Source organism: Zalophus californianus, chromosome 2, assembly GCF_009762305.2.
Source record: "Zalophus californianus isolate mZalCal1 chromosome 2, mZalCal1.pri.v2, whole genome shotgun sequence".
Taxonomy (NCBI): Eukaryota; Metazoa; Chordata; class Mammalia; order Carnivora; family Otariidae; genus Zalophus; species Zalophus californianus.
Genome location: NC_045596.1, coordinates 185,812,666 through 185,826,839, shown reverse-complemented (window position 1 = coordinate 185,826,839; position 14,174 = coordinate 185,812,666). Strand labels below are relative to the sequence as shown.

The 14,174-nt window shown below is 41.9% G+C and overlaps 1 protein-coding gene across 3 annotated transcripts in view; it reads right to left on the bottom strand.

The window, feature by feature from the left end:
* FAT1 (FAT atypical cadherin 1) overlaps nucleotides 1–14,174 on the bottom strand; it is a 126,368-nt gene that overhangs the window by 23,253 nt on the left and 88,941 nt on the right. For all 3 annotated transcript variants that reach the window (XM_027599211.2, XM_027599213.2, XM_027599212.2), the window contains exons 8-11: nucleotides 12,517–12,792; nucleotides 12,181–12,391; nucleotides 2,900–6,967; nucleotides 2,109–2,305 (exon numbers count right to left, since the gene is read on the bottom strand). In XM_027599211.2, coding sequence (XP_027455012.1) covers nucleotides 2,109–2,305; nucleotides 2,900–6,967; nucleotides 12,181–12,391; nucleotides 12,517–12,792 — 4,752 coding nt within the window. The remainder of the gene's footprint in view (nucleotides 1–2,108; nucleotides 2,306–2,899; nucleotides 6,968–12,180; nucleotides 12,392–12,516; nucleotides 12,793–14,174) is intronic.

Genomic DNA, 14,174 nt, shown 5'->3' with positions numbered 1-14,174 from the left:
TTATCCAAAAACTGGAGAGTAAATGACTGTCTCCTTTTCAATACAGGAAATTTATTCTTTGCAATCCTTCCCAACACATGACCAGATATAACTGCAGTTGAGACATCAGTGACCTCCATGTCACGGGAGAAAACAAAGAGCCCCCAAGGCCCCCGGGGTGGGGGGGCTCCTGTGCTAGCCTCCACCACCCCCCTCCTGCCCCAGCTCACCGAACTCAAACATAATGAACAGTTAGTTCCAGTTCTAACTAATTAGAAACTCCTGCCATAACCCAAAACATAAGACAAACAGGCCGAGATTTTGTTGACTTTTTTTTCTTAATGTGAGCTCAGTTTTAGGTAAATGACATTTTATGGCTCATGAAACAGGGTCTATTTTGCAATACTGCTGATTTCAAATGATCTAATGTCCTAATTTTGTTATTCCCAAAGATCACAAGGCATCGTATCCAAGTAATATGCCAAGTGTTTAAAAAAAAAACAAAGGCAAAACACACACATTTCTTTTCTGTAAGACACACGCAGACATCCTCCACCCCTCCACCACTCACCCACCCACAACCCCGCTGCCAGAAAGTCTGCATGTGGATCGAACTCCTCATTCCTCTGGAGCTTCCCCCTTCCCCGCTGACCGCACCGTACTTGCCGGAGAACAGCTCTGTCCCCTTCCACAGCGGTGACGCTGCTCAGCTTCTCTGTCCCTCCTCAGGACCGCTGTCCCTCACTCTCCCCAGCCCTCCCCTTAGTCTCTCAGTCCTTCCTTCCTCCGACTCTCCTCCACGTGCTATTCACACACACCCTCCCTGCAGTCAGGCATCCGACCGCAACTGGATACAGAGCCCGTGGTCTGCAGGCCAGTGTGCGAGTCCCAAAGTCCTGTTCCACATTTCACTCATCTGCTTGGCCGCCAAACCTCTACTCACTGTCCTGCCTCCGAAACATCCTCTCCTCCTGCGCGCTCCGTAACACTGCCGCGCATGGTTCTCCTCCGCCCGCCTCTGCTGCTCCCTCCCTTCTCCCCAGGAAAGGAAATGTGCCTATGGACTCTCTTGTCTCTCTTTGTTACTATCCTCCCAAATGGATTCCGCTGTCAGTTCTCCATGGAAACGGCCACGTTTACATCTGTCCTGATCTCCATCTTCAGTCTTGCCATCTCTGAATGTCTACAAAACCTAGTCCACTGAATGTCCCGTTACCTAACACCAAGTCTGAAGTGGAACACGACACGTTTCCTCTTAGACCAACTCCAGCCCAGGCTTGTATCTTTGGTCTCTCTCCCTCTCACCCCTGTAGGAAACAGCAGAGTCAATCCTGGTAAACACGCCTGCCGTGCTGCCCCACTCCGGCAGCACCAAGGGCACCAGCTTGTCCTTTCTCCTCTTCGGCCACCTCGGCCTCCTCTCCCACCCCGCGCTCTCACACGCGCCCACCTACATGCACACCACCCCACCAAACTCATCTTCTGTCAGAACTCTTCGTTCAGGTCCTCTCCACCCTTCAAACACAAAAGGAGGCCGAGTCCCTCTTTTCTCTAGGAGAGAGTCCCAATTCCCTTGCTTATCTCCGCCCCCCCCCCCCCCCCCCCCACCGTGGCAGGGAGCACCACCGCTCCAGGTCTCCCCAAGCAGCGCCAGACGGGAACAGCTCCTCTCCGGTCTACCTGTTCTCCTAGGAAATGGGCGCCCCAGCTGCGAGAGCACCCTCATTAACCTCTGTTTCCGTGGTGTGTGGAAGAGCAAGTGCCCCCCAAAACCAACTTGTTAGCGCAAAATGGAGCTTTGTAGATGAACTACTGCTCAACCCCAGAATCATCTCATCCCCCAAGAACGGGAATGATAAACGTCATAAAGCATTTTTAGAGTTAAACACAAACTGTAATCCTGCCCATAATTCACAGTATTTTTGAATGAGATTTTAAGCTACTTAGCATTCCCCAAAATAGGTCCCGAGCTAATCCTACTCTTGCTCCACTGAACACTCAGCTCTGCTTAAACAGTGAGGCTATAAAATGAAACGCATCTGAATTACACCCAGCATCACATGACAATCCTACCGAGAGGGTGAAGAAAGAAATCCAAACTCACAATATAGAAAGAAAGAACAGCCCACCTTTTCACACACTGGACTGTTGTCATTTGCATCAAGAACTTTCACTTCGACTATGGCTTTTGATGAGAAGGTCCCATCAGTTGCTGTGATGGTCAGAAGATAACTGTCCCTTTTTTCCCTGTCTAGAGGTTTCTTTACATAGACCTTCCATTCATTCTGTATATTTTCAATAGCAAACTGTCCCAAAGGATCTCCTCCTATTAAATTAACAGAGGAAGAGGTCAGTCAAAATTTGTTGAAATAAGGAAAGATCTAAGTAATAGGAGAAATAAACCGCTCAAAATATATATGTAATATTATGGTTTAGAAGAATTAAGGTTTTTTTAAAAAAATACTACATTTAAATTTGGTATGTTAGCTTTCCCATTTACCACCCCCCCAAGGCATTAAATCAAGGCATTAAAATGTGTACTGAAACACAGCATTAAGCTAAATAAAATGCAAAGCCTACTAAGCAATACTTCAGCCTATACTGAAACTAGAGTTAATTATAATATACCTACCATATGCTAAGCGTAAAGTTCAACAGAATGAGTCCTAAACATCAATAACAGTCGAATGGGACAACTCTTCACTTTCCTCAGGCAAAGAACTTGAAATGCAGCTTAAGAGTTATTTCTACTTACTTTAGACATAACTATGTCCAAATAATAGATTATTTCTACTTATTTTAGACATAACTACTAAAATCATCCCCTTAACTCCCCATTTCCCTAAAACATGCACTTCAACACGTATACCTCTAGTACAATTTATTTTTAACTTACACCCTTTCATGTAAATGTTTTTACCTGTGATGTAATATGTAACTTGTCTGTTCATTTCTTCAGAGTCGGCATCTGTGGTACTTAAGATGGCAATGACACCGCCCGGGGGATCGTCTTCGCTCACAGTCCCTTTGTAAATCTCTGCCGTGAACCGCGGGGGGCTGTCATTGACATCAGTGACGGTAACATCCACAATGGCTGTGGAGGACAGCTGAACCTTCTCACCGTGATCTGAGGCAACCACTTGAATCTGGTAATTGTCTCTCTTTTCATGGTCAAGTTCCTTTAGGGTTGTAATCCAGCCTGTCTCCACGTTAATGGCAAAAGATTCGATGACTTCTACACTTTGTGATTGATCTAGACTGTACATGACCTGGCCGTTGGTTCCTGAATCTAGATCAGATGCCCGGATCTGGAGGACTCTACTTCCCCCTGGCAGGTTTTCAACAATAAATGCCTCATATGGGTTCGACTCTAAGACAGGGCTGTTGTCATTGGCATCTTTCACTTGGACGCTAACATCCACAGAAGCCACCACTTCGTAGTCATCGTGAGTGCACCTGGCAAGCACGGAAAACTGGTACCACTTCGTTGTCTCGTGATCGAGACTCTTCTCCAGCTTCAGTCTGCCACTCTGTCTGTCGATCACAAAGAACTCATCCCTGTTACTTTCGGGAGTATTGCCTTTGATCAGGCTGTAAAGAACAGTCCCACTATGTTCTGCTCGGATGAGATCGATCTCTGTCCCAATAGGCATGTCTTCTGAAACTGTGTAGGTATAAAATGGCTCGGAAAATTTTGGAAGTTGTATTTCTGGTGGAAGTATTTTCACATAGACGGGAACAACAGATTCTTTGGATGGAGACCCACTATCCACAGCTCTCACAAAGAAAGTGAAGAACTCATTTTCCAAGCCAATTAAACTCTCTTTTGTAGTTATTATGCCAGACAGTTTGTTAATTTCCAAATTCTCTTTGACGCTTTCAGAATCTGCTTCGATGGCATAGGTGACATCAGCATTGGATCCCTCATCAGCATCACTCGCAAGAACTTTAATGACTGACGTCCCTTTGGGAGCACTGGATCCGATGTCCACTTCATACTTGGTTGCTCGAAACTGGGGTGCATTGTCATTGTCATCTGTAAGGATGACATTAATGGTGCAGAAAGCAACCTTTCCTCCAGCATCCTTAGCCATTAAACGAATCGAGATCACTTTCTCTGCTGGGGTTTCTCGATCAAGTTTCTCCAGAGTAAGTATCTGTCCTCTCTCATTTGTGTAAAATCGGTCTTTGGCAAAGTCATTTACAATATGGTAAGTAATGTGACCGTAGATACCAGAATCCCCATCAGTTGCTTTAACCTCAATCACCAGGGTGTGTAAGGGAGCATTTTCGGCTAATTCCACTTCATATTCGCTCTGAAGAAAAACAGGGCTGTGCAGATTGCCTCCAATTACAGTTATGTGAACCTGAGCTGAACTCCTAAAAACTCCATCAGAAACAGAAATGTTAAGACTATAAAATGGCTTCAAGGTGTGCCGGCGCAGGTTGGAGAGTGTGATAATCCCCGTTTCACTGTCAATGACAAAATTCTTATGATCGTTGCCAGACAGAATGGAATAGTCCAACTTGTCTATGTCTGAACTGTCTGCATCATAGGCTTTAACACACGTCACGAAATGCCCATGAGCAGCATGCTCACTAATTCTGGCTTCATAAATCTGCTGGTCAAACAGTGGCGGGTTATCGTTGAGGTCCGTGACATCCACGGTGACAATCACATCACTGCTCAGTGGGGGCATGCCACCATCCACAGCCCTTACAAAAACCTTGTGCTGCTGGAACTGCTCATAATCCAAAGTCCTGACTAGCGAAATGAGGCCAGTGCTGCTGTCTATGTGGAAATGATCGTGACTCTTGTTATGATTCCCAAACATGTGGTATGAAATTCCTCTATTGGGTTCTGAATCCGAATCTGTCGCTCTAACTTGAACGACAGACGTGCCAATGACGGATGCCTCAGACAGGGTTGTGGCATAAGACTGCTGAACAAAGACAGGAGGGTTATCGTTGATGTCCTCCACGATTATGTCAACAAACACCTCAGCATGAGCGCCAGTCAGGGAGTCGGTTGCTCGGATGCTCAGCTTATACGCTGGGTGGGACTCAAAGTCCAGAGGGGCTATGACATTTATGACTCCAGTGTTGAAGTTAATGGTAAACTGGCTGAAGGGATCTCCATCTGCGATGCTGTAGAACACTTTCAATCCTTCTGGACTGTTGGCTTGTATGTGGACAACCGGACTGTGCATCTGGATATTCTCTGGAACCTCTGCACTGTAGAAAGGCTTTTCAAACACAGGCATGGCTTTATTCATAACAGTGATGGGAACTATAACTTCAGCGGAGAAGGCTGGGTTTCCTCCATCTTTTGCAACCACTGTGATGAGGTATTCTTTATTTAAGGTGTCAGGCTCAAATTGCTTTTTCAGTGAAATTTCGCCTGAGGATCCAATTTGAAAATGTTCGTGATGTTCCTTCAGGTAGTAATGCACTTCCCCATTTCTGCCGCTGTCTCGGTCCACGGCGGTAACGTAGCGAATCACGTGGCCCACCACGGTGTCCACTTTGACGACAGCATAGTAAGGAAGGTTGACAAACACTGGTGCATTGTCATTCTGGTCTTCTATGATGACCTTGACGACGACGTGGGCCACCGCCGAAGGCTTCTGTTCTTGGGTCACTTCTACGACCACATCAAATGCCTCCTGCTGTTCGCGATCGAACGGTATGCCAGTGGTTGAGAGGACTCCTGACGTCCGGCTTATTTTAAACCTGCGGTCTGGGTTGAGGATCTGATAAAACAAGGGCTCATTGATTGGGTTCCCAATGGCAGTAATGACAGCTAATGTTCTGGCTTCGGTGGAATTCTCTTTCACTACTGCGGAGTAGAAATCCTGGGTAAACCTCAGTTGACTTTCTTTGCTTTCTTTCACGTTAATTTTCACAGAGGTAAAGCTTACAAATCTGCCATCGGAAGCTCTCACAGTTAACTCGTAGCGGCTTCTCAACTGAGTTGTGTTCTGTACAGTTATAGTTCCTGTCTGGGGGTCCATAAAAAACTTCTCCCCGATGTTGCCTTCAGTGATGGAGTACATTAACTGTGAGAATGCACTCGAATCGGCATCTGTAGCATTTACTGTGATGACTTTTACTCCTCTGTATGTTGGCAGCAAGAGAGAAGCTTCATATAATGATTTGGAGAACACAGGAGGGCAATCATTAATGTCGATTACACGGATGGTCACGTTAGCTGCATACTCAGCAAACAAACGTGGCGTCCCCATGTCATGCACTTGTACAGTAAAGTGAAAAGTATTTGTTTCTTCATAGTCCAAACTCAGCACTGTATGAATAGCACCAGTGCTAGAATCAATAGCAAAGTATTTGTGTATAGATGGTTCAACAATGTGATAAACAAGCAAAGCATTGGATTCTTTATCAGCATCAGTTGCTCGAATCACTAATGGGACATTCTTGTCTGTCAGGACCACACTGTTGATTGAAGCCGATTCGCTAATGAGTCCCGTATACTCTGCCTGCATAAAGACCGGCACGTTGTCATTTTCATCCTGTAGGTGCACTAGAACAGTTGTGTTAGTAGACAAACCAGCCATGTTAGTTCCTTGGATAATCAATGTGTAAATGGGCAAAGTCTCAAAATCCACGGCTTTCTGAGTAATGATACTTCCCGAATGTGGATTAATATCAAAAGCATCAGCTACATTTCCATCTTTTATTTCATACACCACTGATGATTGACTGTGGGCTGTAACCATTCCGACAAAACTCCCAATGCCGACAGTTTCACTGATTTCCACAGAATATTCTTTTGATGTAAACTTAGGAGAAGCATTGTCTGCAATCGTAACAAAGATGTGCACAGAAGCTATTTCACTCATTGGTGGATTGCCTTGATCTGTAGCTTTTACCATTAAGTCATATTCCACTTGGCTACTTCGATCTAATTCTTTGGCAGTTTTTATAGAGCCCAAGATGGGATCAATTGTGAAAGAATTGCCAATATTTCCTAGGAGGAGGGGGGAAGAAAACCATGTTAGAGAAAAATACAAGGACCAATCAATACAATTCATAGTTGGGAGATACAGAAACAAAGCTACCTTTAGAAGTGATATTCTAAAATTAAACAGAAGTTCGGGGGTTATTGACATTTGAAGGGAACTCATTTCATTTTTAGCCACCTAAAATGCCACAGACTTTTCTGAGTTTTGTCCATAAATTATGAAAAGCAAGAAACAGAAGAAAGATTACTCTATAAACCTAAAGCCGAACTCACTTGCCATCGGTTGAGCCAGGGATGTGTTGTGGAAAGTATGGTTATCCCTTGGTAAGGCAGATATGAATTTTCCAACAGTCCCAAAAAAAACCCTCTGAAACATACTTCTGGTTTCAGCATTTATTACCTGTAAGTTCTCAAGATTCTTATTCATTATGAAAGGGAAGATGTCAATTCACTAAGAAATTTTAACAAGCTTCAAGAGAGTTGTCCCTTATTTTAAATATTCAGGGAACTGATGAATGAGTTTGTGTATAATCTGCCCCCCTATGTATGTTTCAAAAATTTCAGTCATATTCCCTTCCTTAATCATTTTCAGGACAATCTGCTCTGTGGTTCTCTCTATTGAGGGAGGACATGCAACAATGTCCAGACACATTTTTGGTTATCACTACCTACAGTGTGCTAACACCCACTGAGTAGAGACCAGGGATGCTGCTAAACATCCTACAATGCGCGCACAGCCCCCACAACAAAGGATTTTTTGCTCCAAAGTACCAACAGTGCTGAGACAGAGAAACCCCACTCTAGAACAGACTGTTTTCCTTGCTTCTCTTTGGACCTTTTCCAGCCATACTGTATACATATATTTAGCTTCAAATGCAACTCTATAATCATTCCCAGTTTTGTATCATCACAGAAATCTTTCTGAAGACACCAGCAGTTTATTCAAGTTTAGCAGTTTACTATCTTTTTGGATAGATTCAGGCAGTGTTGTGAAGGTCCTCAGATTTGATCCATCTGCCCACACTTCATCCCCATTCTGTTTCACACCAGAGTCCAGAATCCATCATCCTAGTCACAGAACTGAATTTATTCTCCCCAAATGAACTATTACACTTCCCCACAACAAAGCTGACTTGCCCCTTAACTGCTTTTTCAAGTTCTGTTTTCTAGGTTTGCAACCACATGAGGTACTTCATAGGCCAGAACGACTTACCGTGTGATTTGCAAACCAGGAGACTGACCAAGCACTCCTTTCCCCACATCATTACTAGTAAACACTTCCTCTACAGCCTTCATTTCCTTCTGTTAATACATTTTCCAAAAATCCATGATAAAATTTTTTCTGAGGCCAGATCCAGTCTGGTTTTCATTAAGCCTGCCCGGCTCTGCATCTAGGCCCCACCACCGTGCACCACAGTCTGCAACAGTGCAGAGGCCTGGGCTTTCTCCGGGCCCCCAAGTTCTGAGCTGAACCCTCACCCACAAACGGGGTCACACTGCCTCTACCATGCCTCGTAGACCCTAATTTCTGCCTGTCTGCATTTATGACTCAGCAATCACAGATTATCTCATTGTGCTTTAGTCAGTCAGAATTCCAAGGACCTCTCTCATCCTACGTGGGTGTCACCCCATCTTTCAAAACCGTGACTGGCTGCCTGGGACTGACAGAGCGACCATGAAAACCTGTGGATGACAGTCTTCACCCCCACCCCTTGGGCTATCCTACGTCTGTACTAATGAAGCAGCCAACCTACCACAGTTTACATTCAATCATCTCCATCCCTTTCTCTCATTTTGCACAGTGAAATCTTAAAGCTTCAAACACGAAAGGCCCTAGAGAGCAGAATGAATAGATTTCACCTGCGTTAAAGCAAGCTGGTGGCGTGAGAACCCACCACTGTCTACACAACGTACTCCCTGCCCTCCAGCCATACTGGCTCCTCACTCCTCAACCAGGAGAGCACATGCTCATCTCAGGAGGAACGTATGTGGGGGTCCTCTCTGGAACAGTCTTCCCCAGCTATTCTCATTGCTTCTCATTCATTCATTCACTCAGGTTTTACCCAAATGTCCCTCTGCTTAGAGAATGTGACGGTGAAGCCTCCCTTTACTTCCCTAATCACAATGGCTGTTTCTGTCCCCATACCCTGTTTTTTTCTTTAGAGCACATATTGCAACCTTCTTAGCCATTCTCCCACTAGAACATTAAGTCCCCATTTAAACATGGCTTGTTTTATTCGTTATTTATCACCTGTGCTTAGAAAAATGCCTGACACATAGGACACACTAAGTATTTGTTGAATTTGTTGTATGGAAAGATAACAAGGCACTATTTTTATTTTTCTGCATTTTACCTCTATCACTACCAACAACCATTTGTTAGATTAAGCACTACATTTCTAAGTATTAACTAAAGAAATGTGTACTAATTGGAAATTTCTGATAAATTTTTATCAGCATGTAAAATTCAGAAACATTACTACCTGGAGTATCTTAACAAGGTCAAACAGGAACCCAGGTAGCCAATTAACAGACGGCACCTACATACATCTATCCTGTGGCAGAAATCATCAGATTTGCAGATGGGCAAGCAACATGTTTATGTGGAAGAACACTAAGCGTCGCTGCATGGCTTGCACACGCTCCTGTCTGATCCAATAACAGATACATTCATCAAATACTGAAATACACATGCGGTATTTGTGAGGGAATTAATAGGGCAAGTGGTAGAGTCTGTACCAGGTTGGGGGCTTAGTCATTCTCTTGAGCTGGAGATACTGGTGATTTCTAAACAGCCTTAGATTGTTCTCTTTGAAGAAGGCAATTATCCAGACAAACGTGAATCTGTGCTCACTAGCAAGGACTGTATTACATACGTGCACCCCAAAGGGCAAGTCAGAGCTGTGCGCAGAAACCCATGTCTTCCCACTGTGCACTTGCTGTGGGCGCCCAGTAAAGTGCTGACCACCCGACCGGTGGGAGCCTCAAGTGGGAAACCTCAAGTTTCACCTGCAATTATATTTAACCTAAGTCTGGGGAAGGAAATCAATGCTAGTTAATAAGTACATATACTGAGTGCCTTCTATTTCCAGGCATGAGGATAGTTTTGAAGTTACAATAATCTACTTTAAAAAAAAGAAAGAAAACACCATACAGTCCAGAGTATGGCCCTGATTGTCTCTAAACACGTAAGTCAATTGTTACGGAAAGCAGCCTTTAATTAATTCTTTTCCCTAAAGACTCCTAATCAGACCAAACGCTTCGCTCAATAAATTTTTGGTAATTAAACATGCAGTGTTACAGCCTGAATCTGTAACTAGTTTTTTGAACTTTATTAAATGTAATCTGACACAAATGAGAAGCAGGTGAATATAAGAACTAAGTATGACCATTTTACCTTTCCTATTATTTCAACATTCACATACACACACTTTTGCATTTTAATGATAGCTGTTGCCTACGAAGTAATTCTTTAGCACACTTTTTGTATTACCAAATCTATAAAGATTATCTTCTTAGAAGTCCAAATTCTATATCAAAATAGGCCGTTGGTATCATCTATTCTTTGAGGGGAGATACAGTTCCATTCTTGGAATACCAAATTACTAATCCCATTAGTCATTACAAGCATTTCAAGAATGCACATGCCTTCAGTCAGGCACCAACAATCATATTTTAACCACCCAGTTGTTGAAAATTATGTGAAAGCTAAGGGAAAAGTTTAACATTTTCTCCTACACAAACCCAGGCGGTTTGTCTATGAGAAAATTATTCTGCCGAACTGCTCAGGCATGCACAAATGGAATGCACTGTTTTTTTTTAACAGCTAAATTTCTGAACCAGTGGAAAAACCTTCATCTTTGTTCAAGGTGCTAACTAGACTACATTTTAATCCTGAACCCCGGGCAGTAGAAAAAATCTTATTTGTGGGTAATGGACTAAATTTGGTTGGTTTTGGGGAAACAAATGAGGCGTCAAGTGTATTAAGAAATAAAAGTAGTTTAAATCACATAAAACACATCGATTAAGTGGTTTTTTTTTTATTACTCCCCATGCTCAGCTTTTGATTATATGACCTACAGTTAATTGATACCTCTACCAATTCTAACGTCTAGGAAAGGCACAGTTTTTCAATACGCAAAGGAAAGGACTTACACAAATCAAGTTAAATGCATGATATTCTAAAATCATTATAAAGACAAAAGGATGAGAGAGACTATATTCTTTGTACTAACAATTACCTTGAGAAACATGGAAAAATGGAAGCAGGCTTCTTGATACTTAATCACTTTTCACTATATGTGGCATGAATAGGGAAGGTCCCAAAACAAAATGAATTCTGACTATACAAATCATATACTCTAAAGCAGATCCCTATTTCAATCAGGGGCTTCCATTTTGCACGAACATACACTTGTGGACCAATGATAGCCTCTACATATATCACGCTCCTAGCATGGCACTTGATACAGAAAATATGCTTCATTAGTCCATGGAATGAATAGATGAAAGACTATGAAGAGCATTATAAAAGAGAACAGAGAACAAAACTTTCACTTTGATCCTTCTTGTAACTACCAGCAAGACTCTGGACCTCTTGCCCTGTCATATGTAGAAAAAATGTTCAAGGCCTTCCTTGCCCAACTCTCCAGCAGACTCCTTGGGCTTTTCAACATCTCCAAATCGCAACCCTGGGGCCTACTGTTAACAACCCAATTCCATGAATGAAATTCAACTGTTAAAGGTGCAGGGGGGTGAAAGGGGAAGCAGAGGCATGACACCTAGCACTCTGTCGTGGAAATTCCTACTGTGCCCAAGAACAAATGCTCTAAAAGTTAAATTACCGAGGCCAGTGGTTTCTTAAGAGTGTTTCACAGTTAACAAATAGTATGAAGGAAAATGTTGCATGGTTAAAACATTGTGGATATACTGAATTGGATCAAATACAGTTTTCTTTACTGCAGAACTTCTCAGAGCCTTGAACTATGCTAATAATGTGAATCCTTCTATTAAACATAGGACTCTCTCTCTCTGCTTTCTATTGAGTTAAAAGCTTAAAAGACAAAAGAAGTCTTCTTTCTCCTAATATGAAAAATGGTAGCTAAAGATCAATTTAAGCAATTTTTATGGTGACATACAGAAATGTTTCCACACACAGAACTAGTTTTAGAAAATAAATGTACTTTTTCAAGTTAATCTACTAAGTGCTCCAAAAATACCTGATTCGATCGAATACAGCACTTCAGCATTCTTCCCTTTGTCCCTGTCCAGAGCTGTAACCTGCAACACCACTGAGCCGACAGCCGCTGATTCATAAACCCGCCCTTCATAGGAGGAACTCGTGAACCAAGGAGCATGGTCGTTTGTGTCACTGACATTAACAACAATCCGTGCGTAGTTGCGTTTTACAGGGACATCTTGATCCCGCACCTGAAAGAATCAATATGTTATCAATGCTGTCAGGGGTTGCCCTATAATTGATTAAAAATCACTCTCAAACATATGAAACCCTTCAGAATCTAAATGGTGGCCAAAGAATGAGCAGGAAGCCGTACCATGACTGTAAGAACGTGCTGGTGGATGGCTTCATGATCAAGTGTTTGAGAAGTATAGAGAGAGCCCGTTGCAGGATCAAGTCGAAATTTCTTGAGACTCAATGGATCGATGCTGCTCTGCAGAGTATAGATTAGCCTGTTTTTCTCATCCTTATCCATTGCACTGATTTGCAAAATTTCTGTTTCTGGCACTGTGTCCTCAGGAATAACAACTTCGTACTTTGATGTGGAAAACTGAGGACGATGGTCATTTGTATCTATTACTTTGATAAATACCTATAAGGACAAAAATGACTCACATTATAGTAATATCCTTAATTATGCTATTTTGTTATTTACAGAATCAAGGGGAAACATGAGATGCACACTGAAAAAAACCGATTTTGTTAGCAAAATGAAACAAAACGAGAAAAGCAACAAAAATCCAGAATAAAAAAAAATCTTTAAAATTTTCCATTGATCTATTGCCCATATGAGTAAGATAATGAAGAACTTTCTTAATTCTTGAAACTAACTTTGGAGGGCATATGTAACATCTTTCACACACTTCTTCCCGAATGCACATTTAATTTCTCTCAGGTCTCCACAGGAGAGAGATTATTCTAGAGTACTCATTTAAGGATAACAGAGAATTTACTTGAGCAGGATTTACAGAAGATAATTTCCCATATCAGATCTGAATCTGCAACTACCAAGCTAGCAAGGTGAGTATGGTACTAGATAAATATCCTATTTAAATTTCTGATTCTAATCGTTGAGACTCCAAATTCCTACCAATAAATTAGAAATGTGCTTTAAAAATCTTTACTACATTTTTGTGATCATAAAACCTACATATAAATAGTAAACACACTCATTTTCTAAAAGCAATTTAAGTATACTGAAAAGATAAGCTCTCTTAAATAAATAAAAACCTTAAAGGGGGGGGAAACCAATATTAAAAAAACAGTCCTAAGCTGAATTAAAAAAAATTTCTTTTTTTACTTTAACACTAAGAGGATTAATTTTCAGATTGAAAAGATGTGTGTGGATAAGGCATAGTGGAAATCAGTACTGATTACAAAGATGGTTTATAGTTACGAGCAAGAAATCTGAGCTTCACTGGCATGCATGGAGTAAAGAGGTTTGCTAGTCCAAATGGCACAGGAGGCCAAAGTCGCAGGAATGCATAGGTGAAGCTATTAACCACCCTGGTGCAGGCATATGAGCTACAGGTCTTTCCATGAAGACTATACCAGTGTTCTCATAAAACACTACAATGTCAGTGATGGATTTGTAACATTAAACTTTATATACACACTAAATGCATTCGCTAAACCACAGAAAGGTTTTATGTGAAAGTTATATAAACATTTAAAACTACAGACCATTTTTAAAGGTCAATGATGATCCAGAAGAGATGATTTTATAATTTCTCTAAGTTAAATCATTATATATTCATTTCCACTATAAATTTACACAGTACTTTTCTAATGGAGTGAGTGTTGGGTAGAGGTAGTTTAATCCTGCTCTAAAGTCAATTAATCACAACTAAATAGGAACAAGGAAGGTAAAAATAGCCAATTTTGATACGGGAATTCACATGACGCATATTCACAGGGCCCTTATACACTCAGCACGTACCTACACATTACTGGGGTGCAAATAAAATGAATGTA